Source organism: Gambusia affinis, linkage group LG18 (assembly GCF_019740435.1).
Source record: "Gambusia affinis linkage group LG18, SWU_Gaff_1.0, whole genome shotgun sequence".
In the NCBI taxonomy this organism is placed as follows: domain Eukaryota; kingdom Metazoa; phylum Chordata; class Actinopteri; order Cyprinodontiformes; family Poeciliidae; genus Gambusia; species Gambusia affinis.
In genome coordinates, this window is record NC_057885.1 from 13,894,356 (window position 1) to 13,915,568 (window position 21,213).

At 37.4% G+C, this 21,213-nt stretch overlaps 1 protein-coding gene across 6 annotated transcripts in view; it reads left to right on the top strand.

Moving 5' to 3' along the window:
- LOC122820601 (glucosidase 2 subunit beta-like) overlaps nt 1–21,213 on the top strand; it is a 158,495-nt gene that overhangs the window by 8,383 nt on the left and 128,899 nt on the right. For 4 of the 6 annotated variants that reach the window (XR_006368836.1, XM_044098161.1, XM_044098163.1 and 1 more), the window contains exons 6-9: nt 6,223–6,352; nt 9,819–9,845; nt 13,485–13,551; nt 18,383–18,461. Coding sequence is in view for 5 of the 6 variants with exons in the window: in XM_044098161.1 (XP_043954096.1) it covers nt 6,223–6,352; nt 9,819–9,845; nt 13,485–13,551; nt 18,383–18,461 (303 nt within the window). In the remaining variant the exon portion in view is untranslated. The remainder of the gene's footprint in view (nt 1–6,222; nt 6,353–9,818; nt 9,846–13,484; nt 13,552–18,382; nt 18,462–21,213) is intronic. The other 2 variants (XM_044098162.1, XM_044098166.1) reach the window with 1 other exon arrangement.

Sequence of the window (21,213 nt, forward strand, 5' to 3'; positions counted from 1 at the left end):
GGTTAACTTTAAATGTTAACTTGTCATTCAAATAATTATTTCTTTGTTTTGAAATAGTAAAGCCCAGTCTTGTAGGGTTGGATCTCTGGGAGAGCATAGTGCTTTTCTAGATCCGTAAGGACTGCATAGATAGGAAAGCAAGAGGAAAATATTTGCATGCTCTTCTTATTTCTTCCTACATGATCGTATTTAAACAGAAATCTAAATTGGACCTGTCAGGTCAGGTCTTTGCAAAGATGGAAGAGTGGAAATTGATCACTGAATTCTTATAGGTGCATTTTAAAATGTTAACTTATTTGAATTGCAAATAGAGAAAATTTATCAAATTTAGCGATAATGCTTAATTTAGCCAATGAGAAAGATGCAAATGAAGTTTAAAATCAACCTGAGGAAAATATCAGATATGTTCCCCAAAGCATTGTGTTAAGTTAAAAACATAATTTAATGAGGACAAAATTTGCATTTCCCTCCCTAATTTTAGCATCTTAATTTGAAACCAGTAAGTTTGTGCACATTTTCATAGTAGCAACACAATGACAAAGGGGGCAAAAAAACAGTGTAGTCTAAAATGACAAAAAACGTGCAGTCTGTTCTTAATTTCCTTCATCTTTGTGAAGATTCTGTTTGTTGTTGTTATCTTCTGCACATCGAATTAACTTTTCCCCTCACTAGCGTGTGTTGCCACATTGCAACTGCACTGTTGTCACCTGGCTAGCTGGCTAACAAGCTCGAGGAATAAGGGACGTCGAGGTTAATTTTGTTTCAGATGTGCTGGATCCGGAGGATTTCTCTTCGGATTGAGCAGCTTGTCTGCGGTGCTGCTTTAGTATGCATGTTCACAGCACCTGCTGCTACATACGCCTGTTGTACAGTCAGAGCCAGTTGATAACACAAACCTTACTTTGCCTTTTTTTTCCTGGAGGTTATTTTTTCTTCCTTGAATACAGTTTTTTTTTTTTTTTTTTTTGTCATTGTCTTGTGCGTGTTCCAGATCATGGCATCTTCTCATTATAGACTGTTTGATGAAACGATGCACCCTCCATTGCGGTTCTCACAACTTTGTCTTTAAGAACTCATCATTCTACATCAATAAAACAGGACAAACTTGCCCATTCAAAATTTTATCACTAGTAATATTTTAAGAAAAAACTGATGGTTGGATGGATGTGTTTTTGTTATTTGTTTTCCACGAAAATGTCAAATATCGATAGCCACCTTGATGAGCAGCTGGATGTAAGCATATTGTGACAATAATCTGATATTTACTTGACCTCTCAATGACATTAAGCACTAAAGTTTCATCCCCAGACGGTCATGTCATGAAAGTAAATGACACGAGACCGTGGCACACATGCTTCCATTAAATAACAGGAGCTAGCGCTACCTAACTTTTTGGATTCATAGGGCTTAATGAAATCTGTCCTATCCCGTGTGGAAATTTTTATGTTATAATTTCTCTGATAATTAGATGTTTATATAATTAATAACAAAATTTTTTTCTTTTAGTCTACAAAACATTCAGTTTAGTTTTTGGTGTGTTTATCAACTATTTTCAGCTGTGGATTTGGGGTTGGAAAGATGTTCTTTTCTGCAGTTTAACAACTTGAAAATGGCTAATCATTTTTTTAATTCATTTTTTTGTTCTTTCTGCCACGTGTTGTCTATTTTATGATACGACATGTGTCTCTCTCTGAATTTATGATGTTGTCATAGTAGCGCATTTTGTAGGGATGCATTATATAGCGACACTAACATTGATATTGACCAATTTTGGTCCTTTTCTTTTTAACACATCGGTATCAGTCTGAATAAATCTGGGTCGATATAAACAGTCGATATTTATTTCCATCTTGTTGCTCTTTGTTTGGCAGGGGGCAATTGGAGGAGACTGGTCATGTGATAGTGATATAGCAAAGGATTGTGTGAGCCTTATCGGGCATAACAGCAATATTAGAAATCAGATATTGATATCTGATGTTCATATGTGTGCATCCGTAATATTATGTCCATTCACTTGTTTCCATTTATGTCTTTCTATCAGTAGCTGGCTGGCCACACTCTGCTGCATCTTAGCATATTATTGGAAAGTTGTAGAAAAGGAAAATGTGTGGTTAAAAAAGGTTAATAAGTTCAGGCAGGAGATTAACAAGACGTGTACAGCAGCTGTAGTTCATGCTTCAAGGAGTGATGATGTCAGAATCACTTTTCTTGGGCTAAGAGGAGATAAGGTAGAACTGTTACCCATTCCTAAAAGTCTCTCTTGTCAACTGCAAGTAAGGTTTTGTATTTAGTCTGTATATCATGGTTCAAGAGACTGAATCTAAAACGGCGAGACACAGAGTCCAAAATTGAGGTTCAAGCTAAGGATCTGCCCGAACTACCAATAGTAAAAAGACTTTAAAGACAATTGTATAGGTGCGCTTGATTGGGCAGGAGACTCAAGTGACTTAAATTCCGGAGAGGATCTTTAAAGTGCTAATAAGAAGGCTAAACACACAACAGCCAACCATGCAGACATGATTAAGGCAGCTCTTAAAGAAACCTATGCGTCTTAGCAGAGCCACAAGCTGACCATCTCCACGCCACACTACAACAACGCAGTGATTCAAGCAAAAGAAGCACAAATCAATGACTGAGTATATCTACTGTCAAGTTCAAAAAGACATCCTTTTCAGCTGAAAAATTTGTACAAAAAATATTTGTTGGTATTATGTAATTTTTAGGTTTTATTTGCTGTGAGCAATAATCGTCAAAATAAACAGAACTTAGCACTTGAAATATCTCTGTGTCTAATAGAGCTATGTAAATTTCACATTTTTTAACTATAGAGTAACATTGTTTATTGAGATACACCAATAATCAATGCATCATTGCCGTTTAGGATTATCAAAAGGATTTGTATTGGTTGTCTGAGCGTAAATGTAAAATTGTCTGCTACAGTTTGAGGGTTGAATTTTCCTTTTCTATTTTTTCATTTTTACTTTTTTACATGACTGTTGAAATTAACAGTACAAAGCGTTGGCCGGCATTCAGGTCCAGCCACTTTAGAATACGTTCTTTGGACACTGAAGGACTCGTCGTCGCTGCATCACATTTCACAGCTCCATGTCTTTGTCAGGGTTGCGCTCAATCGTTTTGCATTAAAATGAGCTGTTTAGAAATCACCTAGTTTCAAGGCATTTTTAAACACTTCACAGAACAGTTTTTTTTTTTTTTTTTTTTGCAGAGCATTTCAGAAATCTATTTTTCTAAACATTTGCTTATAATGAAACATTGATGGGGAAAAAAAGACTTGCTCAACAAAGGTGATTTTATTGAATGAAGTTTTTTTTCTGCCACAGTAACCAGTCACAATCTCTTGATTTTTTTTTCTTTTTTTCTTTGTCAGCTGAATTTCTTTGTTTTGTTTTTATTTCTTTCCAACATGCATGCTTTGTGGTCTTACCCCCATTCCAGACCCGAATGTTCCCTTTTTTCTGTCAGCTGAATGGCAGATCGGGGCTAAAGTGTCACCCAGTGCTTCCAGCATTTCCACACTTTGTGATCATCGTCTCTCTTGACATGGCAGGGTGAGCTCAAGGCCGTGGTGTTGGGAACCTTATACAATGACTCAAATATGAACTCCTGATGCTATGGGCTCGAGGCTTAAAGACAAATCTCCTGCTATCAAAACCTTTTACGAAATTCCATCCCTTTATTCAATATTTGTACACAAGCTATGAAATGAATACAAGCGCACATGTTTATTTAGTAAAGTTTTGATTACATTTGTGTATTCCACGCTGGACATATTCAAGCATGAAATATGACGGGAATAAATTGATAGCGCTGATTTGTTTTCCGAACTCCTCAAATTTTCAGAGGAAAGGGCAGATTATTTTTTATGTTTTAGCAAATATATAGCTTTTCAGTAAGATTACCTATTGTGCAGAGGTTTTTAGAATCTAACTTTTATTGGAATTTTTTATTTTTTTAATTTTTCTAAGGAATTTCTAACATTTTACTCGTTTTCCTCACAAGTAGAAATCTTCTTGTGCTCTGGTAATAGAGCCCATAAATCACCGCTGCAGACTGAAGGTACCCAAGCAAACGGCGTGGCCTAGAAAGGTAGTCATCCCTGGCTGAAACCCCCAGAATCCATCAGTGCATCACCAGCGTCTCTGAGGAGAGAATGGAAGGCAGAGTCGACACACAAACACACTCACGGACACGCATTTGCACAAAGGAAGCTGGTCCTCTTTGATGCAAATTGCTCCGTTACAGAGAGTGATGATAGGTTTTGCTTGGGTGTTATCAGCTGTCAGTCTGACGGCGCTGATTTAATGAGTCTATGATGCAAAAACAGCCACTGTCGAATGTGTTTTTGGCAATTAAACGGACTTTGTGGTTAAGAGGTGGACGTAGAAATAAATGCAAACAAATAAGAGGAGAAAAGAGGTTGTAGCATAACTTGTGCACTGGCTTACTTTCTTTAACTTTTGAAAGTTGAAAATAATCACCAATTTTTAGAGTACAAACCAAAGAATTTATGTTTATCTTATTTTTGTTAGTTTTATATCTTTTCAACGGGTGGTTATTAAAGCCCTATTCATCTCTTACTTCATCTCTCACAAGCAAGATGTCAAAATGCCTGGACTCCTCGGCTTGAAATAGCCACTGACCCCTGACTAAGAGGGAGCAAGACGCCTTTTAGACCCATTTCATCTGCAAAAAAACAATTTTAGACTTAGAGATTCCCAAACCAGAGATCTTGCTCTCCAGCGCTTTGAAATTTGTATGTACATTTTGGTCAAATGTTATGTGATAGACCAATGTGAAGTAGAAAATAATTGTGAAATTGACAGAAAACAAGTCATGATTTTCAAGATTTTGGCATGTAGTACTACTCTGCCATCTTTACACTTATATTCCTGAATAAAAACCACTAGATTATGATTCAGTTCATCATAAATAAATGGTAAAGTGTTTAGCACAGCAACTAACTTGCTAAGAAATCACCTTTTACCTACATTGACTATCAGGGGAAGGAGAGCACTGAAACATTAGCTGTCCATGGTTACTCTGGAGTAGCAGCAGAAATCTGCAGCTCGAGGGAGAATCTGTCCACAGCACTGTTACTCTTGCACTCTATAAATCAGGGATTTATGCAACATGAGATTTATGGAATGGTAGAAAACTACAGCTGCAGATGTCTATGAACACACCGTTCCTACCATGAAATGTAATGTTGACACCATGCTGTTGGGATTCATTTCTTTATTAGGGACTGGGAAGGGACTGAGTAGATGGGAAGTTGAATCTAAAATAAAAACTTATGTTATCAAACATGCAAGCTCTTTTTTTTTTTTTTTTATAAAAAAGAAAGAAAAAAAATCTGTCTCTATATGTGTAAACATGGTTGGCAATTAACCCAAAAGACCTTTTTTAAACCAGCTTTTGATGCAGTTATGGTTCAAAGCATTGACTCAGGAGGGGCAGGTTTGAATTTTTAACTTCACAATAACACTACTTTGATGGTCTATTACATTAAATCACAATTAAATATCCTGAAATTTGTGGTGCTAGCAATACAAAATGTGAAAAAGTAAAAGGACCAAGGTACTTTAAAGAGTTCAGTTGGATTCATTGCCAAACCAATGTTTTTTGACATTCAGACTTAAAGACTAAGGACAAAAGGAAACCCATATGTGCCACAAATTTACAAAGAAATAAATATTTTTGAGGTTTGATTGAACTGCTTTCTTTGAACACGGAACATGAATTGGGAAATGACTTAAAATAGTGGGCGCATGTATGGATTCCATGTAGGTGCAATGCATGTGTATGTGTGTCTGTCGTAAGCAACTTACAAGGGATCCCATTTTGAACGACCTCATTCAGTCTGAAAAATTAGCTCTGCGGTCTGAGTATGTCGTCTGTGAATCAATCTCCTGTTCTGATAAATGCACCGGAAGGAGCACAGGACGAGTGGAAAAGAAGATGGAAAATGGCCATTATCCACATGCCTACTCCATTAGAAAAGTTTAAGGTTTGCATGCAGAATACATGGCTCTGCCTGCTCCAGTTGTATGCTGTTGACCCAAAATATAGTATGACTAAAGGGCTGTTCATGTTGGCGAGGAGCCTTACTGTTCTGGCACAAGAAAGCAGAAATCACAAAGCGCTTAAATTATAACATTGAAGGTTTGGTGTGATCATGTTTGCCCTGTTGTCCCTCTGCAGGCGCAGCTCAGAGAGCTTCAGCGGGCTGCTGAAGATCTGCAGATCAAATTAGAGGAGCACAGAAAGCGGAAACATGAAGCTGACCGACTCAAAGAACAAACATTAAAGGCTTTGAAAGGCGGGGATAAAGGTAAGGCTCCATCTATATTTAGGACCCACTTCAAGACGTTTGCTCATTTCGCAGAGTTGTTCCAGTTTACACAGTTGGGCCGTCGTTTTGGCTACAGGGCAGCTTCCATTTCGTGTCTGCTCAGCCTTACTGGAGCAACAGTAAATAGGCTGAGCAGCTCGGCTCAGGTTGTTCAACATCAGAGGGGGGGGAAATGGAAAGGTTAAGTGCAGATTCCTCTGCAGTGGAAATTAATTGACTTGGAGAAAGATTGCTGAGCAGCTGCAAACTGTATTCCCTCTGCTCTCCTTTTTACGTACCTCAAACCTTCAGAGAGACGTTGCATATGAGTCACAGGAAAAATTCCTTATCGCTGCAAGCACAAGCTGGCTTGGCATTTAAGCGACGCTCTGACTTGTGCATGTGTTGATACAGAAAGTTGTGAGGATAGGAACTGGGTTCTATCATCTCATGAAATGAAAGATTTACACTCATTAAATGTGGGCAGAGGACGCATTCAGCCTCCAATTTTTAGATTTCAGAGACAGAAATACACAAGATTCATACTTGTACCATTTAAAGCATGGACTTTTTAACATAAATTGGAGAACAATCCTTTATCCTTCTGTTTTCATTTCAGCATGTCGGAAAACCTTCAGGGAAAAATAGAATAGATTGGAAGTCTCTGTCATGCTCTATTGCCAGCTTATTTTCTGATCTAAAGAAGTTTTGAGTTCGAAGCACGCTCATTATAGTGTCGGTTCCTTTGGGCAGCACACATCCATCATGCTTCCCACTGTGCAGGCTGACCTTTCCTGACCATGACAGACCTCCCCCAACACATCGTTCCTGAGTCTGTCATCCTTTACTTCCATTACAGCTCATCTTCAGGGTGTAACAAGCATCAGTTTTAATTTCTGTGCTCGAGATGGCTTGTCTTGTTCGAGTTGCCCATCCGTCTGGAGGATTAACCGAGATTTCTAATGTCAAATGTGTTTCTACTGGAAATGCTCCAGTTTATTTTTATTCATTTATTATCAAGATTCCAAAATCTGAATGAAATATCTGCAGACGCCAATGCTTTTCCAGTCCAGATCTCCTTTAACTCAATTCTTTGGTGCTATTTTTGGTTCTGGTGTCATATATGCTAATATAGACACTGTCGGTCGTAGTACTGCATATTTTTCCCATATCCTCAGTCAGATTTATATTTACAAGGATGATGGTTGCCTAAGCACCAGGTTGGTCAGTTTTATTCTTTTATTTACATTCAGTTCATGAGCTTCTAAATTTAAACTATACGACTCCTTGAGAGCTGAAGATTAGCAGTTCAGACTTGTGTTTTTTTTTTTTTTGTTTTAGAAAATTACTTGGTATATTTTTGCAAGCTACTCAGCTGTAAATGTTCATTAATAACTGATAAAAACAGACAGCGTTGAATCAGATGTGACTGTGAAAGAAAGAGATTAAAAAAAAAGTAACATCAAGTGACGGTGCCGTACTGCCAACTGGAAATGAGGCATTTGTTCTATACATGAGAGAAATCAAAGTTTTTCCAGTAACACTACAAGCAATCCTCTTGTTCTTTAGAATGCTAATCTTTGTGTCATATCTTTTTGTGAGTCAAATGTTTTGCTATAGCCCAAATATAATTCATCTGTTCATAAACAGTTTAGTAACTGAGAGTGCAACAGATTTTCGCCTTTAAACCTGCATTTCAGTTAGAACATAGACCGACGCAAAGAGCAAACACTACTGCAAATCAGACATTAATGTTAATAGCTGGTAGGAAGAGAAGAGCAAGTTTTAGCTAGTGAAAGCATTTATTCCCCTCAAGATCAATATTACTCTAACCATTGATCTGTGGTTTAGTTTCATTCTGCCTGTAGTTAAACAAAAGCTCTTTACTGCCTATACTATAATGCAAACTTTCCTTCTAGTAGACAGTGCAGATAAAGTCAGCTTTTAAATTTACAATACTCGTAATGTTTTTTGTCTGTAATTTGAAAAAGTACATGTCCCTGAGCATCTTTTTGGAGCCAACTAAGAAGAAAATATGCATCGCAATAGCACAAGGCAACTTTTACGAGTAGCTTTATTACTGTAAAGAGAAGAGAGTTATTGTATGTTTTAATTATATTGGATCACTCGTAGAGCTCCACAAACCTCTTTCAGTCTTGCAAGGTTGCAAAAAAGCTCAACCCTATATCTCATTTGTCTTTTTGTCACACAGCACTTCCTATACAGCCCATACATAACAGTTGCCTGCAAATACACCTGCGGTTCTATACAGGAATGTCAGAACACGGATTGTTCCGTGAACATGTTGCCTTTCTCTTTATGACCGTAATAGCCTGCGTCAAAACGGGAATGAAAAGCCAGACGAACAAGCAGCTGAGAGTGCAAGTAGAGCTAAACACTCTGTGGTTTCACGGCTGCTGTCGATCAGACTTCTCTCCAGGGCTTTATGTGCAGTTATTGAGATGTTTGAAAGGACCAGGTTATTTGTACCCTCGAAGAAAATTAGTTTCTTGCAGCGTGATGTGTGCGGTACATTGGAAAAAATAGAACAATGGAGAGCTGGGGGTATTTGAGCTGACAGAACAGCAATCTAACCTTTTTCATTGCATGCAGTACAGGCATTTAGAGCCTGCAAAACAATCATGTATTTGCAGTGATTCATTATTTTATTTATTTATTTATTTTAATTGCTGTATTTATGGAACTTAAGTTCCGTCACACGTGCGTTTGTAAATAAATGCATTTTATTTATTTGCCATCTTACAGATTTCTTGTTTTTGCTCAATCAAAAATAAAATGGGGTCAGCCGTATTTTTTGAAAAGCTGAATTCAGTTTTACTAGCCACACCCAGGCTTGATCGCTGACAGATCTTTAGTATGGAAAAGGACTTTAATAGAAACTCTTTGTCAATATAAAGGTGGCTAGGACATCTGGAAAAGCAACACATTCTATCCTGATCTAAACAAATTGAAGAACAGACGAGAACCAAATCTGGATTCCATCAGTCGACAAAGTGTTCGAAAAAACAGCTGCACAATATGTCACATTTATGTCGTCATTCCAATTTCAGTCTGTGCAAAATTTACATCCAAAGGATAGGTTCAGTAACTGCTGGATGCTCTCCAACAATGTATTTCAAGTGTTATGAACTTACATTTTACATGCTAATGTAAAATTCAACTAGCTGGACTAGATATTTGTCATGGCAGGAGATGTTCACTCCAGAAACAAAGGGCAACGTCACAGAGTAGTAAGCACAGATCATAAAGAGAGGAAAAACAAAAAGTATCACAGCCAATACTGTCACCCCAGTATTTAGCAATGTTAGTGCAATATTATCGCCATCTTGCCATTCTAATGTTGCATATTGTTTCATGAAATCATGAAAAACTGTTTAACAAATTTCAAATTGCTTGGTTGTTTATTTGTAACGCTTTTATTTTCTCACTGTGTTTTCTGAATAAGATGTACGGCCTGAGTCATCCTCCTGCGGTAAGCCCCTCAATGCTAGACATGACATTTAAGTTGAAACACTCATTTTCAGGCTTCTTCTTGCTTATGTCGTCTCCTGTTTTCAGTGAAGTAAAAAGCTCAGCACAGAACATGCAGCCTTTTGATCTGTTTCCATTTCTTTGCCTTTTTTCCATAGAAAGATGTAATTTTCCTCTCTCAAATATTGCTTCTAGTGTATAAAAGACAGCAAAATGTATGTTTTCTTTGCCTGGGAGTGCAGAGCCTACAATGACAAAAAAAGCTCTGAGTGGATAACATTGTCTGTAGGCTAGCCATAGATCTGCAGACTCCCGCTGATATGTTCCATTTTCTCTGTTCTCGATGTGTCTCTTATTTTACGAGAGTGCTCCGATATCACCAGGGCAACATGGGTGGATGACTGATGGTGTCCATTAGTAAACATAGTCTCCTATATATGTGCCATTGGCCTAAAGATCCCAATGTCTTCAACTGCCTCCTCCTCTTTTTTCCCCCCACACCACTCTCCAACTCTTCTTTATTTTCCTCTTTTCTCCCCCATCATCCTCTTACCTTTCACCTGCCCCCTCCTTCGCCAGGTGCTTCTCCATCATTCTTGTTTTCCGCTGCACTCCTCTCCCCCACTTCTTCATCTATCCTCCTTATAGTTGTTTTTCGTAGCCACAACTTTGCAGTTAAGAGAGCAATGAGACCACCTCGCTCCCTTCATTTTTTACGAGGCGGCGACCGGAGCACGGGTTGAAAATATCGAGCGTTAGGTTGCAAATGGAGAGCTATTCAAATAAAGAACGGGCCACTAATCTTGCAGATGCTGTATGTATTGAGGGATAATATTATCAAGTGTAGTTTTTCCCTTTTACCTGTTGTTAAGTAGACTCATGATTAGAGTTGCAGATACTGAAGAGCCATATTGTTTCAGGTCAAGATGTTGTGCAAAATCTTACATCGTTTAAAATGATTTTTCTAAATCCCCTCCAAGATTTTTCAACTCATTTTAGCTAGTTTAATTGATATCAAGCAAAATGACAACAAATGTCATCTGAGGGCACTTGGCAAGCAGGTCCAAATTGTGTGCATTTATGTAGAATCCAATTAATTTAAAAATAGCCCTAAAATTTAGCCCCATTCCCACCCAATTATGTTCTATACTACTTACTCCAAAGTACATTAAGCTTGAATCAAAATCAGTTGAGCATACAATGCTATACGTAAGACGTCCTCTGAGTTGAGTGGTGAAATTATATGTGTCAAATTATATGACATCAGTGTTTTATGGTCATGTATTTTTAATGCACTGGGTTACAGTGCATTAAAATCCAGATACAAATTGATTATAAAGCACACATCCCCAACCCTATTGCACAGACTTAATACCAGCAGTAACACTTAGGTTGTTTTTTTTGTACAGAAGAGAAACACAACTAAGCTGATAAGCACTGAGCTAGTAGTAAAATCTTTGGGATGAAAAAAAAAGAGGTTAACATAGCTGATGGCAGCAATAGCTCAACTGATGCCCTTTTCCATGAAGTTGACCCAGCTTAATACAGAAACGCTGGGCCCAGTGGAGTTTCTGTGGAGATAAAAAAAAACCTAAGAGATAACAAAGTTTTTTGCTGCAATAACTGGAGATAATGTTTAAATGGAGAATAATTGGGAAAAGAATAGCAGTAAGGACAAATGGCCCAAATGTCCTCCAGCAGCCCAAGCTAATAAGAGTGTAACTATAGAGATAGTTTCAAGATAACAAAACACAATCTAACTATAAGCTGAATATGACCTTACAAAGGAGAAGGGGGGTCTGTACCAGACAAATGTAATCTCAGTTCTCTTACCACGGAAATCAAAACACTTATGTGGACTGAAATATATAATTAACATCAATTGAATTTTAAAGTTATTATTATTATTATTTCTCTTCTAAAAGCAAAACAAAGCCAAACAGAGAACCTTTTCATCCCTTAGTACAATCTAGTAGATGAAAGTCAGTATGCTGCATATAATTAGTGACAACAATATTTTCTTTCTGAAGTTTGATCCAGGAAAGAGACTGGATGAAGGACCACAATCACCCTGCCACATTTTACTCAACAACAGAATCGGACACAGCTTTGCATTTATTCAGCACTGGTTTTCGAAGGAAGTTCTTGTTTTTACTCCTAGAGATGGACTAAAAACAACAAAATAGAAAAGAAAATTACCCAAGAAACTCTACACCTTTTTTTTTTAAATAGTTGTATGAGTGTGAGACCCATTGTTTTGGATTTATAATAGTTTGTTCTTTTATACTTTGCTTTATTGAAATATCTTGTATTTAATTTCCTTCTGAACAGATAAACTAAAAATAATTCACACTAAGATGGTTTGTGCTTTTAACTGTAAAAAATATATGCATATAAAAGCATGGCTCCTGGTTACTTTGAACTTAGTAATCTTGGCAGAAGTTTGGATACCACTGATCTTTAAAGAGAAAACATGTAGTTACTGGCAGCAACGGCTCAGCAAATAGCCCTTCTCCCCCAGGAAAGTGACACTGCTAACCACAGGAATACTGGGCCAGATGTCATTTTTTTATGAGTGAAACTGAAGCTAAGAGGCTGTTAACTGAAAGATCTTGAAGTTGTATTTGATCAATTGGGGAGAAAGAAAACTTTTCTAGGTTCAGCTGGGAACAACTAAGATAAAACTTAAGAAACATGATCTCTTGCTGCGCCATTTTGGATTAACTGTTTTTTGAGAAAAAAAAAAAATCTAACTAATAATGTAACAAATGGATGGACTAGTTTTTCTGTCAAATAAAAAACAAAAAAAACCCCAGCAAGTTACCTCATTAATGTTAGTTTTGCCAGAGCAAGATTCACAAAACTTGTTGTAACTCTTTAATTTTTTATTTGATTTTCTTTACTATTTTTTTTTTCTTTTTGCACACACTCTGCATAAGCTCTTTGCTCCGTACATGGTGAGGAAAAGAAATGCTAATTTCACAATTAGCTTTTCCGTAATTAGTACGGAAAGGTAATTGCCGCGGATGTGCAATTAGCATTATGTAAAGTGCTTTTCCCCAGACGTGGGGGCCAATCAGTTTGCCCCTTTTACCTTTTCTGTTCTGTAAATGATTCTGGAGATGCTCAGCACCAAACGCCAAAGAACTTCCTCCACGCCTTGCTCTCCAGTGAGTGCGATTCACAAAACTGAATCGGCTGGGGTCACATGCTTTGCGGATAAGAGGGTTCAGGAAGTTTCTTTTTGCTTCTCCTTTTCATTTGCCTGTGAATGTGAACGGAGGAGAAGAGGGAAATCACTGTCATAGCAGCCGTTGCAGCACAAAGCCTCCTGATTGCATTCTGGACTCTGACGCGCTTTTTTTTTTCTCCTACAGGGAAAGCAAATGTTCCTGCACAGCATGACTGACTCATTGCCTGATTTTTTTTCCCCCTCTCTCTACCCTTGCTGCTCATACTTTTTAGTTGACTTCTTTTTTTTTTTCTTTTCTATTTTTCCTTTTATGTTTACGCTTCAAGGTTTTTATTGGGACTGATAAATACAACCATCAGCAATTGGTGGTTAGAAATAATGAAAAGTTGTTTCTTAAATATTATTATCAGCTGTGTAAAGCCTCTAATATACAATTGTCCTTTGCAGGTTTTAGGCAACAGAATAGCACCGTATCTCACCTTTTCCAACTACTGGACAGCAATAAAGATGGCAGGTGAGTTATATTATAATCAAAGAGGGTCCAAAGGTTTTTAAAGCCTGGAAACAAATTTGATGTAGTGCTGCTGCTCTTTGCCAAGCCTTTCATCCACCAGCCATCTCTGAGGCACTATAATCTTCTTCTATTAAATCTTTATCGTTTTGAACTCTATGTATCTTGCACATCCTACTTTTTGTGTTGATTAAATAAATTAGACTGTATGCTGATGATATATCCTATTAACTACCTGGACAGAAACTTGATTCATACAAATCAGTTTTCATGTTTCACTAAAATTCAGTTGGGATAGTTTTGGCTTTTCAAGCTAAAAAAAAACAAAACTTTTTTCTTTTTCCTATAGTGGAACTTGCATCTTTATGACATGGCTAGCAAAAAACTTTTTTTCTTATTAAACGGTGCACGTCTTGTTGAATTATGATTTAAATGTGTTTGAACTCATGTTTTACTAGAGTAAATTTAACAGTTTTAATTACTATATAGAGTCGCATAATAATAAGTCACTTAAATGGACAAATGTATGTGACAACGTGAAGTTGGCTAAAAGATCTCAAAAAGCAATGCAATCTAAATGCATTTTAAGAATTAATGAGAAGCAAGGTTATTGTGAAGGATTAGTCTAGAAACTGTCACATCTCCATATCTAATGTAAGGGCTTTCTTACATTACAACACCAGTGGGAAACTTCCTAAGAGTGGCTAGGCAACCAAAATTACACTAAAAGCGCATTAATCACTCATCCAGAAGGGTCACAAAAGAACCAGGAGCTACAACTAAAGCATTGCAGACCTCTCTTTATTTAGATACAATCTGTGTTCATGATTTCACATCAAGAAAGATACCGGGCAAAAATGGTATCCATATGAGAGTACCAAGGCCAAACCAAGACCAAACCCATTGCTGACCTAAAAGAAATCAAAAAGAACCCTCTTTTAAAATTTATATTGACAGTCCTCTGCACGATTTTTCTTGCAGGACTGTGGGAGAACCACAGTGCTGGTTCTGTTGGACCTCAGTGCAGCTTTTGACACTGTTGACCATGACATATTACTGAATCGACTGGAGAGTTGGGTCGGACTCTCCGGTCCAGTGCTTAACTGGTTTGAATCGTACATAAAGAACAGGGATTTCTTTGTTTCAATTGGAAACTTCTCATCAAAGAGGTCAAAGGTCACATGTGGGGTACCCCAAGGTTCAATCCTAGGACCCCTCTTATTCAATATCTATATGCTTCCACTAGCTCAGGTTATAACAGGAAATAATATTAGCTACCATAACTATGCAGATGACACACAGCTCTACATTACGATGTCACCAGGAGACTCAGAACCCATCCAATCACTGAACAGATGCTTAGAACAGATAAATGTGTGGATGTGCCAAAACTTTCTCCAGCTGAACAAAAACAAAACTGAAGTTATTATTTTTGGACCTAAAGAGGAACGATCTAGAGTCAGTGCACAGCTTCAGTTATTACAACTAAAAACCAGTGATCAGGCCAGAAACCTGGGAGTAGTGATGGACTCTGACCTGAACCTTCAGAGCCACGTAAAGACAGTCACAAAGACGGCCTTCTATCACCTGAAGAACATTTCCAGGATTAAAGGACTAATGTCTCAGCCAGATCTAGAGAAACTCATCCATGCGTTTATCTTCAGTCGTATTGATTATTGTAACGGCGTCTTCACAGGTCTGTCCAACAAATCAATTAAACAGCTGCAGCTGATCCAGAATGCTGCTGCTCGTGTTCTCACTAAAACCAGGAAGATAGAGCACATAACACCAGTTTTAAAGTCTCTCCACTGGCTCCCTGTAGCTCAAAGAATAGACTTTAAAATACTGTTGTTAGTTTATAAATCACTGAATGGTTTAGCACCACAATACATTAAAGATCTGCTGCTGTTGTATCAACCTTCCAGAACTCTCAGGTCTTCTGGTTCTGGTCTGCTCTGCATCCCCAGAACCAGAACCAAACGAGGAGAAGCGGCATTTAGCATCTATGCACCAAAAATCTGGAACAAACTTCCAGAAAACTGTAAAACAGCTGAAACACTGACTTCCTTTAAATCTCAACTAAAAACCCACTTGTTTAGAGTTGTATTTGAAATGTAATCAATTGCAAATTTATTGATGTTGTGTTTTTATTGTTGATTCTATGTTGCATTGTATTTTGTGTTTGATTTGATGTAAAGCACTTTGAAATGCCTTGCTGCTGAAATGTGCTATACAAATAAAGTTTGATTGATTGATTGATTGATTTACAGCAGTCCAGACCCTCATATTCCTCACTTTACCAGAACATGCATGTAAAAAAAATAATAAAATAATAGTGCTTAAGCCAACAGAAAGACTTGGAATAGTAAACCACGTGTGCTATAAAACATATGCATGCAGATACAATCTCCTCAGGCAGCAATTCCTATGTAAGAAAAATGTGCCCGTTTGTGCAGTCTTGCAGTTGGATGTTATTCTGCCTCTCTGGCCACTGTTCACAGCTCAGAACCCCTTTATCCACTCAATCTCTCTCTGTCTGAATTCTTGAGTCTCTCTCTGAGCTGTGCTTAAGCAAACACATTACTAAGCTGTCAGTCGGTGGACTTTGTGAACTGGCCATTATTATGCACTACATGTGTTGATGTTGATCTGAATAAGGCAGAGATTGTATTTTTATCCGCTGCATTACTGCTTAGGTCTTGTACGTCTCTCCAATTCCGTGTCAACCCTCATTTAGTTTCTTCTCTGATAAATGCAATGTCACAAATTATACCTAATGCTTGCAGTTGCCAGGCAATTTGCTTCCTCGATTAGCATGCGTGCTGCATGCTTTTTATGTTGTACCAAAAAAAAGTTATTTGTCTGGCTTTGTCCCCGATGACACTTAACTAAACGTTCCTCAATTCTTAATCTGCTTCATTGGAATTGCTAATTATGCTTAATGCAGATTCACAGATAATTATTCTCTCATTTATACTGTGAACTAATCTCATTTTTGTGTCCATTTACTCACCAATTATTGCCTCATGACAAAGGCCGCAGCCATTGATTTTCATAAAGTTTTGAACACATTTTAAATCGCATTAAGAAATTCCTGCAAAACATCCTCATTAGAATCAGTAATGCATTTTGATATAAATTAACACTGAATAAATATTTAATTCGAATCGTGATCAGGTTGTTTTAAATGGCCCGTCTGAAAACTTCCTAAAAAGATAGTTCACAAGTTATGAAGTCGGATTTGTGAAAATGTCATGAGTAGAAAGTAGCTTCACTGCTCTGTCCTTGTCAGTAATAATTAAATGTTTGTCATGAAAGAACTTTACTACAGGTATAGGGTGCCGACTTATAACATCTCCACAGAACCTTACTTAATAAATAAATGTATATCTATATAGATAGATAGATTGATAGAGCCTTTTGAACCACTTGACCATTTTAGCAAGGAGAATTGCATCCTGGACAGTTTTAGAAAGGTATGAGAATGTTGTACTTATTTTCCAGGTTTGAAAAGGCATGCGGAAAATATAGTTCAAACAAGTGTTGAATATTAACGCTTTGCCCTAACACATTTTTAAAGGTTACGTCCATCCCTCTTTCCATTTATACATCCATAATTCTGCCAGTTTATTCATTGAACTGTCTCTCCTTTCTTTGTTTATCTTTTCAAAACTGGCCTAATATGGCTGAGAGCTCTGGATATTTTAGTCTCAAAACCAACTTTGAGATGTAAAATCCCTAAATAAGGGGTAAAGACTCGTTGGTCACGAATGTAGGCCTTACAATCATTTCATCCCGAAACCTTTCCATGCAGCACACACAGGCACAGCCCACTGTGCCAGCTGGCAGGCAGTTGGCAGCCCAGTGCAGGATTAACTGGTACTAGTATGCTGGCCTATAAATAGAGTCTACCAACTGCTTCAGGAAATGAACCATGATGGAGCCTCCCAAAGGCCCACGAACAGGATGTGCTTTTTATCCTCTCCCCCTCTACATGGATTTATCACTGCCTGCATCTGCGAGCTCCATAATATTCATTACTGACTTTCATAGAGAAGCCTCCAAAAGGGGTGCACATCACAAAACACCTGCTTTTATGCTGCAGTGGTCTATATATACGTGCGTGATTTGAGCCAAAATCCAATTTACTTCACACAGGATTTACAGAGCCGTTGTTCTGCAGCCTGTGTGCCGTTCTCACAATGGTGAAAGGCATTGTTTCTCTCCAGCTCTCACCCTGAGCATTGATCTTCTGTAGGCTGTGCAGACTATTCGCTTTGTATGTTTGCCTGCCTTAGTTGACGCGCTCCGGGGATTGATTCTGGCTATGCAGTCATTATCTGAGCTCAGAGGGGGCAGTTTGGCTATAACCTCTAGAAGGAAGACACAAGCATGGAAAAATAGTTAATGACAAGAGTTTAGTGTCGTGGGAAAAGGAGTTGGCATATATATGTGTGTGTGTGTGTGACTTTACAGTGTAGTGCATTGTATTGTGAAATCAGGACAAAGGTATGAAGATATTAGCTGTAAATAGGTTAATTGGACTTTAAGAGATTTGTATTTTTCAGTGTTAATCTGCCCATAGTTAATTGCCTACTCTGGTTTTGCAGTTTAAAAGTGAGGACAGGTCTTCTTTTTGAAAAATAGTGTGCTTGTTTTTATTTTAAATCTCTAGATTAAAACAAGGTTGATATTTTTAAGTGGAATCCTATTGAAACAAGCAGTTATTTTTTCTGTATAACTGTCTAGTACCTAGGAATGTTCAGCACATATTGATGGAATCAAGCAAACTGTCCAATGGAATACTAATACGATGCATTTTTAAACCCCTCAGTATATCGTTGGATGAAGTCAAGGCTAAGGTGGTGCTTGTCCGTGATGAGACCAGGGTTCTCTCCGAGGATGAAGCACTGGTGAGCTATTTTTAAAATTTAATAGCACAATTTTCTTCAAGGTTTTTCATGTAGGCTTCACTTCGTGGCTAAACATTCCATAGGTTGTTTTAAATTTAGGTTGCACTTTCTTTTATTTAAATATTCTTGTAAATTATAATTTTATTTGGAAGCTCCCGCCCTCCTCCCGCCACCTTTAGACATTTTAGATGACAAAATGAACTTTGTAGGTATTCTTAATCATTATCCACTGCCGTTTATACAACATTTAAGTCATTTTTGTGCTAGTTACAAAGAAAATAAGTATCTGTTACTACGTAAACCTAGTGAGAAACAGTTAGGCAGCAAAAAAACCAAAGTAAAATGACAATATTTCTAAGTATTTATAGTCGTCCGTATTGCCACTGATTTGTCTCCAAGCATACAGCACTTGAGTCTGCAAGGCCTTACTTATTTTAATGATGATATTACATAAGCAAGAGCTGGCACTGATGGTGATTTATTTATTTACCTTTGATTAAATTAACCAGTGATTTCTTATATTGGCCAAGGAAAATATATTTGTCTTTAAAAATGAAAATACTTTTATTTCAATATATTTACCAACCAGATGTCAATTAACTTTACAAAAAGCATAAACAATGACTTGTGGCAATTTCAAATGCAAGACAGCCTCTATGAGTTAGGGAGCCTATTACAATATGACACAAATATAGAGAAGTCCTTTTTGGCAATTAAAGTCGTAAATCAGGTATTAAATCATAATAAACTTTTCTTGTTTTAGGTCTGTTAGCAATGATAAAATTATTTGCATTTCCTAACTTCCTAATTAATATTGCTGATTTTTTTTATTACCTTCTTCGAAGTCGTAGGTTTGCAGAAAATAACATTGTGTTTTCCTACAGTTTGGGAAAGCCAGTGAAGTTTGGAAACATCTGACAAGTTGCTTTATGTCAGAATTAAAGAGAGGAAGAACTCGCTATCTCTCTATTATCCTAAATTACCTTAGCAGTCCAATATCTGATTTCTAACTTTTATATACTTTTATAACTCATGGGTAGAAATTAGCGAAGGTTAGAATTGACCCAAAGCCTATTAAAAGCAGCATTTGGTAAACAAACATGGATAGAGGTTTTACCTGTTTGCTTACTTTTAAAATACAGTTTGTCCTTATTTTTAGAAAAAACAACAACAACACAAAAACTAAAACAAAGCTGAAGTAACATTCAGAACTGATTCTCTAATGGCATGATTATCCAGCAGCCTTGATGAAAGATTAGAAGTGGTTGTAGAAAATGTAGCTTTAGCGGTGGATTTGTTTACCTGGTCATCTTTAGAGCTCCAGGGAGGTTTTAAGTGGGAGTGAGGAAAAATTGCAAGCTGCTATATGTGTGTCATGTATTATTATTATTATTTCTTTTCGTATTTTTATTTTAGTAAACTTTATGTCTGATGTCTCCATTTTGAGTGTTGTCTCCACTTGTACAAGTGGATTTCCTTCACACTCATTTTAGTTCTGAACAGGACGAGCACAGCTTCCCAGTGGTAATTTAAAAAATATATATATATATATATATTTTTTCCCTCAAGCTGTTTTTGTGCAGGAATATGTCTGTCTGTTTCACTTAAGACTTGTTGATCCCCCGTTTTACGAGGCAGCACATAACAAGATGTCTGCGTGTAAACAAAGCAGCCCAAACTTATTCTTCTTTTCCTTTTCTTTTATAAATTACAACATTCATGGGGACCACACAAAGACACGCACACACACACACGCACACCCACGCACGCACACACCCACCCACACACACACCCAACCACAAAACGGAGAACCTTCAGAGCTCTGACCTGCATGAAAGTCTCACGGATGAGAAAAAATTGTCTGTGTTAAATTTTCCTGGTAAACGGGAAGACATTCTCAGTGAATTCAGCTGCATCTGAAGAGGATGAATTAGTATAAATATTCATGAATATGAAAATGTGTGCTTAACTGCAACCACAGCAAACTGTAATCAAGCTGGGCAAATTAAACAGGCTGCCATTAAACAAGCAATTTACATTAAAACTGACGAGGGGCTCAGTGTGTCAGACCCTATAATCAAAGTTGGGGCCCTACGGGGATCATATCTTTAGAGGAAGTTAATTTTTAACTGTTTTGGCAATCAGGCCTGGTCATCTTCAGCAATTGTCTCTTAAAACAAGGGGCATGCTTTGGTGTGTCCAACAGGTACCAACTATAGGAAGTAGTACTGGTTAGTTTGCAAAGTTGACTATACAAACAAGTGTTGCCTGATGCAAAATTGTGTTTTGACATCTGTGTTGACCTTAAAATTAGGCAAAGAATAGAGGAAGTTGTTCCTAAAAAAGAGCCACACAGGAGCCATCAAAGAGCACTATGCAACTTGAGAGTTGCAGGTTCGCCAGTGCTGACCTGTAGAATGGTTGCTGCTAATATTTGAGATTGTGTTTAAATCTTGAACAGAAAAGCCCAATAATCTCCTCATCACAGCTAAATAAGATTTTGTAAAACATTTGGAAAGGGGCAAAGCTTTGCTCCACTGTTCACGTCCAATGGAATGGGCTTGCTTTTTTTTTTGAGTATATATTAACATTACATTTATTTGGCTGCGCTGCAGTAAAATACCAAAAACATGTGTAATGCCTTAGTTGAGCAATAAAGCCAACAAGGAAGAAACATGGACTCTGTGATGTTTTTTTTCTCCTATATGCTTTTTGCTGAAATGAAAGGCATTATTAGTGTTCAGTTGTACTG